We start from the raw sequence: 14,084 nt of genomic DNA, 5'->3' as shown, positions 1-14,084 counted from the left end.
CTGGAAGTCAGGGGCGAGTGCGCTATGCTATGCTAAACAAACAAAGTTGATTATGTTGCGTATGTGTGAGTGTGTGTGTGTGTGTGTGTGTGAGTGGTCACTCTGTGTTTACACTGTCCAACAGGCAAATTGTGCCTTAACAATGCAGTGCAGTCCGAGCCAAAAGCGAACAAAATGGAAATTAGTTTTGTGGCCATAGAAAGTTGCCAAGAAAAAATTGCAAATATATTTTTTATTACACGTTTACAGCTAACTGGCTGGCAAACAATTTTCATAAATTACTTTTCATTTGCAAACAGTTTAGGTGTAAATTTCTATAAAAGCTGAAGCCAAAAAATTTGAGCTGGAGACAAGCAACAACCTGCTGATTGCTAATGGCAAATATATTTCACTGAAAATGAGTTTTAGAGTAAAGCTTGATTGCATTTTAAAGTCATTTAAATTTAGATACCTTTAACATGTCAGTTAACATGCATGTTAAGGATTTTTAAAGAAATTTTCCATATTCAGTGATGAGCCAGTTAGACAAATGTAAAGCACATACTTTTACATAAAGATAACATATCATTCGCATGTTAAGTTTCATGTTAAGTCCTTGAGACAAACATCTTTCATTACATTAAATCATTTTGTAGCGTATAGCTAACCAGCCAGACAAATTTATAATGCATCCACTACAGAAATCCGTTTCTGGAAGGGAATAACATGACTGTTAACATGCATGTCAAAGTGCATGTTAGGGATTTTTACGGAAATTTTCCATACTCAGTGTTAGACAAATGTAAAGCACATACTTTTACATGAAGTTGAACATGCATTCTACTACAGAATCTTTTAGGTGACCATTAACATGCATGTCAAACTTCATGTTATTCCCTTCCGTTCATTTCTTGTATTATATGAAACTATTTGATGACTTAAAACTACCAGACAAACATTTTTGTTAAATTTATGTTAATGAATTCTCTCATCGATTTCAACAATTTGTGCATTATATCAAACTATTTGCTGGCTTAACATAGCTTTTACATGTCTCTGCAGAAGCCTGAGCATTCCAATTGACATGCATGTCAAGCCCGTCCGAGCATCGCTTGCATCAAATCTGACCATTTACGTATTATACGAAACGCTTTTGTGACTCAGCCTGCGGGGCAACAATTTATTCATAGATCTTTATTGCATACTTGGAATACTTTGACTTTGAGTCAATTGTGACTTTGCTTTGTTTGTCTGCATAACAGTTCAATAGCACATGAAATTATGATAGTTATTCGTCGGATGCCAACTCGTAAATCTTGCAGCCACAATGTCTGCTTGATTTGTCCAATATAAAGGCCATTCTGCTGGCCGTCCATTAACTTTTATGTCTCACTGTGTGTGTGTGTGAGTGTGTGTGTTCTTTTTCAAATAGCAAACAAAAAAAAATGAAAAGAAATTTAATGATTGGCCGGCGGGTCGTTGACAGGACGCACACAGTGCAAAGGTTTCAGCGATTTCTTTGTTCTCGCCGCTGACAACAATCGCCACCGTCGTCTGACCTTAGCTTCAACTTTAACCCATTTAAAAATATAAACCAGTAGCTGTTAGCCCCGAGGCCAGTGATTTGCTTTTTATTTTAAGACCGGACGGTAAAAGTAGCTTAAAAGCTTTGTAGCTCCAAGATATGTGCTCTGTCTAGAAAGATTTTATGATATATATGCGAGCTTAGAACTAATGTTGAGCTTGTGCTTGCTTAAACTAAATTTTAATATAATTGCAGTTTCTATAGTAGAATTTATATACATATGTATACCAATTCTTGATGAAAATATAAAGTCTCTACTGGAATTCTTGGGTAAAAATCTGTTTATTTCAGGTTAGAAAACCTCAGTCTAAGCATAGGAATAGATTCAACTTGGGGCACTTTAAATACTTACATAGCTTTCTTTAGATTAGAAAGGACAGAGAACAAGAATCATAAGAATCATATTCATAGGTAGACTAACTTTAAGAGAATCGCATAGAAAGGCATTACATTTTATGCAACTCTTTGTCCTGTCTGTCATTGCTTCACTACGTATTCCTAGTAGATTATCTAAGTTTCAGTTTATACCAGGCAAGTTCATTAGTTCCACTGCTTGCTCTGATTCTTGAGAATCGCATAGTAAGGTGCATTTCATCTGTAGCATCCTACCCGTTGCACAGTCTCTCGGTAACTCAGTAAACCCTTTTTATTAACCCACTTATCTATGCATCTGCATTCACCTCACACAGACAAACCCTAATACACACATTTCTTCTTCTTCTTCAACTTAATTAGTCTGCTAGTCAATCAGCTAGCACAAATGACTTAATAATCATTTGCATATACATAGATTAAGAATTCTATCGCAGCTTTAATTGTTTTCGATCAAAGAATCGCTTAAAAAGCAGCGCGTAAAGCTTGGCTCTGGAAATTTTGCACGTCGCAGGGTCTGCGGCACGCATCATTAACCAAATATTGCATTTTTCAATATAGCAGAGCGCGTGGCTGCAACAGGCCCCCCCTGTCACCCTCTCCTACACTCTGAGAGAGAGGGAGTGCGAGAGATTCCTGTCGATTCCCTTCGCTTATTGCCACGTTTGGCATGTAAAATCCACATGGCCAATGAAACGCGCGCAGGCCAAGGGTCAGGTTAAGGGTTCCTGGGTGACTGCGGGGTGGGCAGTGAGGGGTGTCACATGAGTAACTGATGCGCATCAATATGCTGCTGCATAGCTTGGCGTTTCAGTACCCCGGCTGCTGCTCCTGCTACTCCTGCTGCTCCTGCTGCATGTGCATGTCAAAGTAATGGACGAAAACGAAAATTCAGGCATACGCAGCAAACCGCCAACAGACGGACGAACCGGGTGAGTCGGGCCAGCCGGGCAAACCAGGCAAAGCCGGCAAACCCAGCCAACCGCCAGCAGCAGGCAGCGGCTGTCAGATGTGGGTGGTTTGCTGTGGTGCGTGTGTGGGTGTGTGAGTGTGTGGGTGTGGGTTGTCTGCGGTGTCTCTGCAGAGTGAATGACTTTTGCGCCTGGCATTTAAATGAAGGCGCAGCTTAAATGGATTTTGGGCCAACACACACACACACACACACACACATGTTGTATGCGTGTGTGGAGTCTATGGTTATCTTTAGTTAATGCCTTGAGCCATGCCTGGCCAAATCGTTCTCACGTGTTTCGCTGTCAGCTCAATTTGAATTTTTCAGCGACGAAATTATATATTTAAACAAAATTAAATTGCACCTACATATATCTCACTGGAGATTCACTTTACCTGAAATTTCACATTTTTGGTTAACTTATTTAATTGCCTCCAATTAGTCGCTGCGTTTGTTGCGCCCATTTGCATGCCACTAATTGAGTTGTGCCCCAAACAGACGTTGCACTTAGTCTACTCAACTTTACCCTGCTGTTTCTCTCTCTCTCACTCACTTTCACTCTCTCTCTCTCTCTCTCTGTTCTGTCTACCATTAATGAAGAATACTTTTCGTAATTAAATAATAATTTTGTGCCTTGTCTCGCTTTATGGCGCTGCGTAGATAACGAATACCTTGGCTCACTTTTTGCAGAGTTCACAAACATTGCCACGCCCACTGACATATATGCAGATAAATAGTCAAGTCTCTCTCATTGTTATTCATTTTGCTGGCACAGCACCTGGCAGGAGTAGACTTAAAATTTCATTGCCTAAATTCAAATATTTAAAAAAATATATAAAATAATAAAAAAAAAAAACATCCACATTCGAACAAATCTAAACATAGATTGCGTTAAATAAGAAAGCTATTTTTATTTTTCAATTAAACACAAAAATAAACATTAGAAGCAAATGAAAATAAACATTTTTTATCTTCTGGCTTTAAATGTTTTTTATATTTAATTGCCAAAATCGAGCGAAAATATTTACTCGAATTGTTATTCTATTTTATTGAGCTATTTTAGCTTAAGCTAGCATCAAAATTGTCTCTCTCTTTCTCTCCCTCTCTCGCTCTCTCTTTCTACCTTATCGAATGTTGCATGGCTGCACTTTGGTTTGTCAGCAAAATTTACTCTTTTGTCGAAAACTAAATGTTAAATCTGCATGAATATATACATGCATATACATACATATATATATATTTATGTTTATACATGTATGTATGTACATATTTTTTATTGTGTACTCTATTTGCATTTTTGTCTCTGCTCTAATGCCCTGTAAACAATTTGGGCGTATGGATTAGGCTCTATTCAACTATCCATAGATTCACACTTAAATTTTATTTACAAAAAAAAAAAAAATGCAAATACAAATTTCACAATTGCAGCAAAAAATATGCAAATCGTATAAAGTTGGTTATGTATCTAGCTACGACAATACAACTCCTGCCAGGGTATTTGCCAGTCAGGCACACTCCATTAGTGGCCGCTCGTGAGGTGTGAGCCAAGCGAATGTCGTGTGCTGTTAGCTGGCGATTCCCAGCTCCATTGGACGCACCGAAATTCCATTTGTGCTCCCTGTGTGGCCATCAAATGCAGTGCGTCCTGCCGTATCCTGGCGTGTCCTGGCGCATTCTATCTGCTGTATTTGCATATCTGAAGGCACTTGGAGCTGGGACTTTAGCATGACTTTAGTTGGATTTTATTTGGTTCAGTGGCAGTTGTTGCTCCTGCTGCTGCTCCTGCTGCCCTGAGGCAAACACAAAGTAAATATTTGGGCTGCCACTTGATTGGCCAAAGTGCCACAAAGTGCAACAAAATGGTGCAAGATGCAGGCGAGCATAATGCAGCTCGCATGCAGCACGTTCAATGCATAAATCAATTATGGCAATTATTTCATATTTGAAAACAAACTGAAAACTGAAAACGGAAAATGGAAAACGGCAAACGGAAAACTGAAAAGCAACAGCAAGCGCAACAATAATTGAATTTAACTTAAGCTCTGCCTTGCCCCACTCCCACCTCTCCACACTCCAACTGCCTACCCCCACTTGCCCCATCCACCTGCCTCCCATTGAAATGCTGCCAAAAATAACCGCAGCCAACGCACAAGCACATAAATCACGTATACGCAATGTGCCACGCACTCAACAATCCTAATTGTTGTTGTTGTTCGCTCGTTCACTCATTCCGTTCACTCGATGCCAAAGCAAACGCTTTGCTCTGTAGCCCCCTAGGCTCAGGCTCTCTCTCCGACTCTGACTCTGACTCTGACTCTGGCTGGCAGCTCAGTAGCTCTCGATGATAAATCGAATTCGATTGCTTTGGCATAACTCATGCGATTAGAAACTCGGCGCTATTAGCGCGCTAAGCCACAATGACACGAGCTGCTGCGGCTTAGGTTTAAGATTCAACTGAATAATTTTATTTCTTTTTCTGCTCTTGGTTTTATATGATTTTTTTCTGGTATAGTTTCTTAAGTGATTCAATAAGGAATTTATATTTAAAAATTTATTTTTTGAGATTGATTTATTTATTATTATTATTATTATTATTATTATTATTATTATTTTTTTTTTTTTTATTATTATAATTATTATTTTTTTTTATTATTATAATTATTATTATTATTATTATTATTATTATTATTATTATTATTATTATTATTTGTTTGTTTTTTTCTTGTTTATTTATTTATTTATTTTTTTTTTTTTTAATTAATTATTTCAATTTTATTTTACTTATTATCTACTCTTTTTTTTCTCTTGTTAACACAATCGTTGACATATTAGTTAAGTATCGATAAAACTATGGTTAAGTATCGATAGTTAACTAAAGTGCTTAAAAGCTTTTTGGACTGCATTTTAAATCCTAGTAAGCTATGAAAAAGCTTTGAAAAAGCTCATACATCTGCCTTCAAGGCTGACTTGCAATAAAGTTTTTTTCTTAAATTGTTATTAAGCTGCTTTAAACATAGGTTTATGATGATGGCAAGGGAAGTTTTAAGTTGCAGGCTCTCTCAGGTGCAACGATTAGACAGCTTGATGCTTAAGTGTGCATTGGTAAATGGCTTAAAGCTGCTTATACACACTCTCTCTCTCTCTCTCTCACTCAGCACAAGCAAATTCTTAAGCTTAGCTATCAAATAAAACATTTGAAACTCCGCAAACTGCTGGAGCTGCATTTGGTTTACCTTCGCTGGCAATTGGATTTAAATATTTGCAGCAAGTGTAATATTTAGATTAACGTGAAAGATAACCGGCTGGAGATAAACTATGTATAAAACGCATTTGCATTTGCTCTCGTTGTGTTTGCAGGAAGCTTATCGTCGCTGGGTCTGCAGCACGCTGGTGCCGTATTTCGCTGAGCCGCAGGATGTGGATGCAGCGCCAAAGCCGACGTCGACGGCGACGCCAACGCCGACGCCGACGCCAGCGTCAGCGACAAACGATGAACTCGCCATGCCGCGAGGGTCAGCTGCAAAGACAATGCCCGCGGGCAAAAGTAAACGTGCGGCACGAACTGTGAGCGCAGCAGCAGGAGGAGGAGGAGGAGGCGGAGCAGGAGGAGGAGCTGCCGCTGCTGCTGTTGGTGGCACGGGCAATGGCATCAAGCATAAATCTCAGAAATTAATCAGCAATAACAATAAATCAAATAACGGCAATAACATGAACGAGCGTCAGATTAATCAACAGCATGACGAGGACAATGAGCCCCGCATTGAGCCGCAAACAAAGCTCTCGACGTTCTACGATGTCGTTGGCGTTGGCCATGCCCAGACGCAAGCCCACGCCCAAGTTCCGGCCCCAGTTCACAGCCAGTTCCAGACCCAGTTCCAGTTCCAGTTCCAGTTACACAACAACAACAGCAACAGCAACAGCCATAGCCGAGCTGCCACGGCTCAGCGCGAGGAGGAAGAAGAACAATTCAATAATTTCATATCGACTGCCAATAATGCGGATCCCAGTGCAGCGGATCCAGTGATATCAAAACTACAAAAGAGGTTGCTTAAATCACACATATCGATCGACTTGCATATACCCTATAATAACATATTGTCTTCTCTCTCTTTATCTGGCTCGCTCGCTTAGATCAACACGCAAGGCAGAGTTCCGCAAACGCCGTAGGATTCGACCCTGCCTTAGCGTCTGCCAAACCGTCGAACAAAAGTGCCCCTATCTGCTGCCCGCCGACCGCGCCCCCGCGCTCCCCACCCAATATGCCGGCGAGCCGACATTCGTATGCCTAGGTAAGCTGTAAGCTATTTATATTTCAGGACGATTTACAAAAAAAAAAAATTGTTTAATAAAAAAAATTTTTTTTTTTAATGGATTTTTAATATTTATCAAAATATTGTTTTTGATTAGAACTGAGTTAATTATGTTTTATAATACTTTTAAATTCTTAAAAAAATTTAATGAATCGCTTTTCGTATAGCTATACAGCTCTAGCGGTCTGCTTTCAATTCCGAATCAGAACTGGAATCAGAAATAGTGAACTTGTAGATTCCTTGTGCAATTCAATTCTTTTGATATGCATTTCGCTTGGGGCGTTAAAAGTTAAACTGAAATCAAATCAGTTTTTCTTTTCTCTCTCTCTCTCTCTTTTCTATTGGCCATATATTTAATACAAGGCCAAGTGGACCGAAACGTGAACTGAAACGTGAACTGTAACGTGAATCGACGCATGAACTGAAACGTGAAACGCGAATTGCAAATAATAAAGTTTATCTTAATAATTCCAATTTTTGCAACAACAAAAAAAAAAAAATAATAAAAAAAATTACTTAAATTAATTCTAAAACAAAAGGCCGATGGCTATTAAATTTGTGTATTTAACTTGGGCATTTACAGCTTTCATTTATTGAGGCATAATTGACAGATGTAAATTTTACATATTTTTTTTTTTTTTAATATTTACAATACTTTTATTTGTCATTTATTTATAAAGATAATTTTTAAAAATATAATTTGTATTTAAATACTTTAATTAATACTTTATTTAATATAAAAATTTCTTTACTACTAAATAATATATGAATATATGCTATGGGTACATGTGTACTTTACATAGATAGATCTGCACATATATATCTATAAAACTCTCAAGAGCTCCATCGCTTGACCTATTCCGCTGCCCTTGCAGATCAAAATATACCGGAGACTGGAGAACAGCTGAAGAAGTCGAGCTACGGCCCCAACGACTGCTGCTACAGCTACTGCAACGGACCCACTGAGGGCATCTGCACCATCTGCCCGGACTTTGCGCCCACCTTCGGCTCCCCCCACGGCAACAGAAGCAGCAGCAACTCGAGCTCAAGCGGTCATCGGGTGCACAACATCACATTGACGCTGAGCTCCCCGGCGGGGGAGCATGCGCGTGCTGCGAGCGTCTCGCTGGCCCTGCGGAACATCTCGCGGACGAAGGGGGAGCAGGGAGCTGGCTGGCTGCTGGAGCAGCTGCCGTATTATGTGAACTACGAGAGCGTCTACTACTATGACGACGATGACGAGGGCAGCGAGATGCCGGAGCGGGCGCTGTCCGGCGGCTGTGCGGCGGTGCCGTCAGTGACAAGCCGCTGTGATATACCCTATTATGCATCCGGTGTGGCGCCGACGCCGCCGACGCAGCTGCTTGTCTGGCTGAGCGCGCTGCTCGGTCTGTTGAGCAGCTGTGGCGCTGGGGCGGCGCGACAGCGTTGCAGTGGGCGTGCCCAGAGGGCGGCCGCGGCAACGGCAACGGCAGCGACAGCGGTCGCAGTTGCGGAACGTGTGGACTCGTGTCCGGGCAGCTGCCATGAGCTGTTAGCGAACAGTCCAAGTCCAAGTCCGAGTCCAAGTTCGAGAAAGCGAGTCGGAAATGGAGCCGGAAGCGGAAGAGGAAGAGGAAGGGGAAGAGGAAGGGGAATCGGAGCCGGAAGTGCAAGCTTCACTGCCACACACAACAGACACAAATGGGCGTGGCCATGGGAATGGGCATGGGCATGGTCGGGGGCATGGGCATGGGCATGGTCATGGCTGTGGGCATGGTCATGGCTATGGTCATGGCTATCGATGAAATGCCGCCAAGTGCGTTATCTACGCGTATCGCGAGACCGTAGTCGTATAATTAACTATAAACACATACAGCTGCAGCTGCAGCCACAGATACGAAATAGACGTTGCACGAGCGATAGGAATAGGTATGATAGAAATTACCGTTACATCTACTATTACAACTACAACATCAACGATTGGTGGCGGAGATGGAAGTGGTTAGGCAGCGATGGTCGAACGGTGACCATCATCTCAAAGGGCGCCTTATAGTGCATGCAATAAGTATGCGGCCACACACACACTCACACAGAGAAATACACACACACTTATACACAGAGCAAAACACATTGCGAATTTTCACAGAGATTTGCAGTTCAGCAAAAATGAAGAAAAACAAATGAAAAGAAACCCCCAAAGGAAAAAAAGAAAAATGTCATTAATTGTATTTCGTACTCTAGAAAATTACTCGTAATGCTAGCTAATTAAAAAAAAAATAAAAATCAAGTTGAGTGTAAAAAAAAAAAAAATAAGAAAATAACAAAGAAAATTTGCAGGTCGTTTCGCCTGCCAATTTGTTTTGAAACGGAAAATTCAATGAGAGCAAATGATAAATGGGCAAGGAAATTGAAAATGGAAAATGCAAGGAAAAAGGCAAACAAAAACACTTTAAATATTTATGGTCCTCTTTCAAATGAAAAATATAAAAAATATATATATGAAAGTAAATAAATTATAAATCTCTATTGAAAAAACCTTTAAAAAAAAAAACAACAACAAATAGCATATTTTATTACAACTAGAAACAAAGAATATTAATATTTAATTAAACAAAAAACAACTGCCACAAAAATAGGTTTTTTAGGTAAACATTAAACGAAAATAAACCAAAACAAAAAAAAAATCACATTTAACAAAAGTATATTGAAGAAAAAGAGAGAGAAAACCCAAAAGAGGAATACATAAATAAACATAGCTATAAACTTAAATAAAGGCGGATAAAACATAAATTTAAAAACAAAACAAAAAATATTTTAGGCTAGCTAAGTATAACGAAAAAACAACAGAAAAACACAAAACACGAAATGAAATTTAGACTAAAAAATAAATAAAACAGAAAACACAGCTCGCAAAACAATTAGCAAAAACAAATAACTAAAATAAAAATATTAAAAGAAAATAAAGATAATACCAAAAACTCTGTTCAAACACACACAAACACACATTTCACCGAAGATACATGAAACATATAGACCGCTTATCAAATAATTTCAAGACATTTAAAGAAAACAAAAAATACGAAAAGAAAAACCAAAATGAAAACTTTGCTTAAAACAAAAATTAGTTTAACAAACAAAAACAAAACGAAATCAAATATTATAACATAGTCGAAAATAAAGAGGGAAAGGAAACGAAACAAGTTAGCAGAAACGAAGAGAGGGAGGAAGCAGAACAAGTAACAACCAACAATGTGTCTAAGATTGTCTTTATTTAGTTTTTAAACATGAACTTTGTATAACCAAAAAAAAAAAAAAGAAAAAAAATAAATAAAACAATATAAAGCGCACAGTAAATTTAAATTTTAAGGTTCATATACAGCATAGAAGAAGAGAGAAGCAAAGGGAGAAGCAGCAGCATATGCGTACAATTAAATGAGTTTTTAGGGCAAGTAACTGAGGTAAAGCCTAGGCATATACATATATATATATATATAGTATGCAGAAGCCGAGAGAAGCAAAAGAGAAGTAACAGCAACAACAACATACCTACTATATATAAATAGTGCATACAAATAATAATAATACTGATAATGAATAAAATTAAATTTAAAAAAAATAATAAAGTAAATAATAATAATTTTTGTAATAAAGTTAACTCTATGTAGCGTACATAAAATAACAAGAGAATACACATAAAAAATAAACATAAATATATATATTATATATATTTATAATTAACAATTTATCGTACATACACAAATTAAAACTATAGGCAAACAATAAAAAACAAAAAGAAAAATAAAGAAATTATAATATATAAGTATTATATATATGTATATGTATGTATATACATACATATATGAGAATAATTAGTTACTAAATGAAAGAAAAGTTAGATGTATTTGGTATTAACTAATTGCCTATTGAATTAAGCATATACCACCAAAAGAAAAACGAAACATGACTCAACTCGACTCTCAACTCAATTCAACTTTCAGCTCCGATCTATAAACACTTTCCTAACCCACGAATCTCTCACGTTTACTATTCATCTTTGTCAAAAGCACGCTCTATTTAGCTTTCAATATAATTTCTGTTTAAAGGTTAAGGCACTGCAGGCAGTACTGAGAACCCAAAACTTTCTTTCGACAAAACATTGTTATCGAACAACTGACGCATTACTTTAAGCAAATACAAAGTATCTCTGTTCCCTGTAACAGCACATTAAGTGTGGCATGTTAGGTGTTGTTGTAGTTAACAAAACTGTAAGAAGTAGTTACCTAAAAACGATTAAAAATATATATGTATACACAGCACTAGCTGAAAGTTGCACTTGAACTATGAATTAATCCAGTTAAGCTACTTAATTTCCAAAAGTTTCTACTGAGGCTTTTCAGCGACTTTTCCTTTAAAAGTTTTTTATATGTCAGATTAACTGAAACAGTGGATTAATCCAGTAAAGTTTTCATTTAACTATGTTTTCAGCTCATTTTCGAAACTTATTAATGAGGGATAGCAAAATAAATTGCCACTACATTCAATGAGCTTTCACTAAAAAGCTCTCTTTACTATTGATATGACGAACTTTTCATTTGAAAGCACATTAAAGTTAGACCAAAAGCTTTTATACATTTTCAAATTCTATTCAATACTTTTCACGACTTTTAATTAATGAGTCCTACTCTGCATTGAAAGCACATTAGGGCAAACCAAAAATCTATTTTCTATCTTAATAATTTAATTTCTGGATTATTCTTATCTGGCAATGATCTATCTTGATTCCCTTTCCGCTTTCAGCTAGTGTTACAAATTGATTCTAAAGTTCATTATTGAAACTTAAGCTTTTCTCGTTCCCACCTGAGCTAAAACGGCTTTCACTTCTAATTTCCATATCACTTATCTCCACAAGCTAAAGAGAAACCTGCGATTTGCCTTTGTAAATACACAGACACACACACTCATACTTACATCGTTACACACTCGCACACACTCACACTCACTGCTGAAGAAGAATTTCGAGTTTTCGTATCTGTTCTTGATTTTGATTTCTAAGAGTTCTTTTTCCGTAGACTTTTGTTGTTTGTCCTTCAATAATTGAGATAGATATAAACGAGATATTTACATAGGCCCGATTTTCGTGTGAATTTCCAATTAAATGTGAAATTAATAAAATAAAAATAAAAAAATAAAAATTGGGGGAAATAGAGAGGAAAATAAAACAAAGGAAACCATTTCAAAGCGAGAGCCGCTGGCACAAATTGCGCGCATATGCAAATTGTTATGAATTATTGTGTACTTTTGTAAAACTTTTTGATATATATAATATAGTTAACATGAATAGATGCCTAAATAATAAATTAAATGTTAATTTATTTAAATGTAAACAATAAAGAAAAGGAAAGCGAGAGAAAATGCTAAAATATCTTCAACTAGTTGAAAATGGTAAATCGATAATGATGATGATGATGATGATAGTGTTATTTAACGATATTACGTATATAATATATATATATATATGGTATCTGGGTATACGGATCGAGCATGAAATTACTTTACAGCAAAAACATTTACATTCAAAGTTTTGTGTACAAAAACAACAAAAACAAAAAAGAAAAACATTTTTGGACATTTCATACTCTCGTAATGTTAAAGCTCATATGCGAATACTTGAAACCCAATGAAAAAATCCCAAAAAAAAAATGAAATCGAAAATCGAAATCAATACAAATAATTAGCACGAAAAAAATATTATAAATAATAATAATAATAACAATGAAAATCGAGTATAAAAAATATATACAATAATTTTTGTAAACTCTCAGCTGCTGCAACAACAACAACAACAAAAGGCAGCTGAGCAAAGGAAAACAACAACATGAAGTCAAATGATAGAATGATAAAAAAAAAAAAATGTTATGGCAAGGTAGCAATTATTTTTTACAAAAGCAAAGAAAAAATCCCAAAAAAAAAAAATTATATATATAAACTATTTAATGTATGTAAAATTAACAACAAAAATAATGAAAATGAGACAAAATTTTAACATGAGGAAAAAAAACACAAAATTCTTTTTAGGCCACAAAAAAAAAAAAAAAAAAAAAAAAAATGAAATATTATATAATTTATGTGCCAAGCGAGAGAAAATTATTCCATGTATCGTATTTGATATCAACAACAAAGCGAGCACAAAAAAATAAAAATAAATGAAAAACAAATTATAAATAAATTAAAAACAAAAACAAAATAAGAAAATAAAACTCATGTCACAGGAAATAAAAATAAACAAAAATTTCAAACATGTCAAATACACTTAGCAAAAGCATTTTGAATGTGCGGGTGCAGAGACCCAGATCCTGGACCTACTCCCAGTTCAAATATGCCCACACCCCCAACAGCCTCCCCTCACACCCCCAAGAGCCTCACCCAAACTCGCTCCAGATGCCAACGGACATTCAAAGTTTGTTAGTTAATTAATGAAAATGAGAACTTATTAAGAAAACAGCTAAGAACTTTAAAAACTCAAACTGAAATCTTCTGTACTTGTTAATTAACAACAACAACAACAACAAAGCCACATAGAGAACAAATATATAAAAAAAAAGAAAAGTTAAATTAAAAACAAAATAAAAACTTTAACTATAAACCGAATTATAAAACTGAGCAAAACTTTTCGTAAAACAAAAATACTTGATTCCCAGTCGAAACGATTTACTTAAGTCTAAAAAAAAATATTAATTAATAAATAATAATAGCAGAAACTATGTTATAATACTAATAATAATAATAATAATTATAATATGACACATAAATTGAAGATAAAACAAGAAGAAAGAAGAGGACAACGGGCATAATTATGGTAATTGTAAAATAATTAAACAATGACGTAAACGTGAAAAACAAAAAC

At 36.2% G+C, this 14,084-nt stretch overlaps 1 protein-coding gene across 3 annotated transcripts in view; it reads left to right on the top strand.

Annotated features, from left to right (window-relative positions):
- The window catches only part of Mid1 (calcium-permeable channel component Mid1), a 58,855-nt gene extending 45,564 nt beyond the window's left edge, over positions 1 to 13,291 (top strand). For all 3 annotated transcript variants that reach the window (XM_089470983.1, XM_089470982.1, XM_018011817.2), the window contains 3 exons: positions 6,246 to 6,931; positions 7,020 to 7,177; positions 8,074 to 13,291. In XM_089470983.1, the coding sequence (XP_089327109.1) occupies positions 6,246 to 6,931; positions 7,020 to 7,177; positions 8,074 to 9,233 (2,004 nt within the window). In that variant the 3' untranslated portion in view covers positions 9,234 to 13,291. The remainder of the gene's footprint in view (positions 1 to 6,245; positions 6,932 to 7,019; positions 7,178 to 8,073) is intronic.
- Positions 13,292 to 14,084: the final 793 nt, after the last annotated feature.

Source organism: Drosophila arizonae, chromosome 5 (genome assembly GCF_054131065.1).
Source record: "Drosophila arizonae isolate 15081-1271.41 chromosome 5, UAZ_ARI_1.0, whole genome shotgun sequence".
NCBI classification, from domain to species: Eukaryota; Metazoa; Arthropoda; class Insecta; order Diptera; family Drosophilidae; genus Drosophila; species Drosophila arizonae.
The sequence above is the reverse complement of the archived record's forward strand: the minus strand, read 5'-3'. Positions and strand labels throughout refer to the sequence as shown.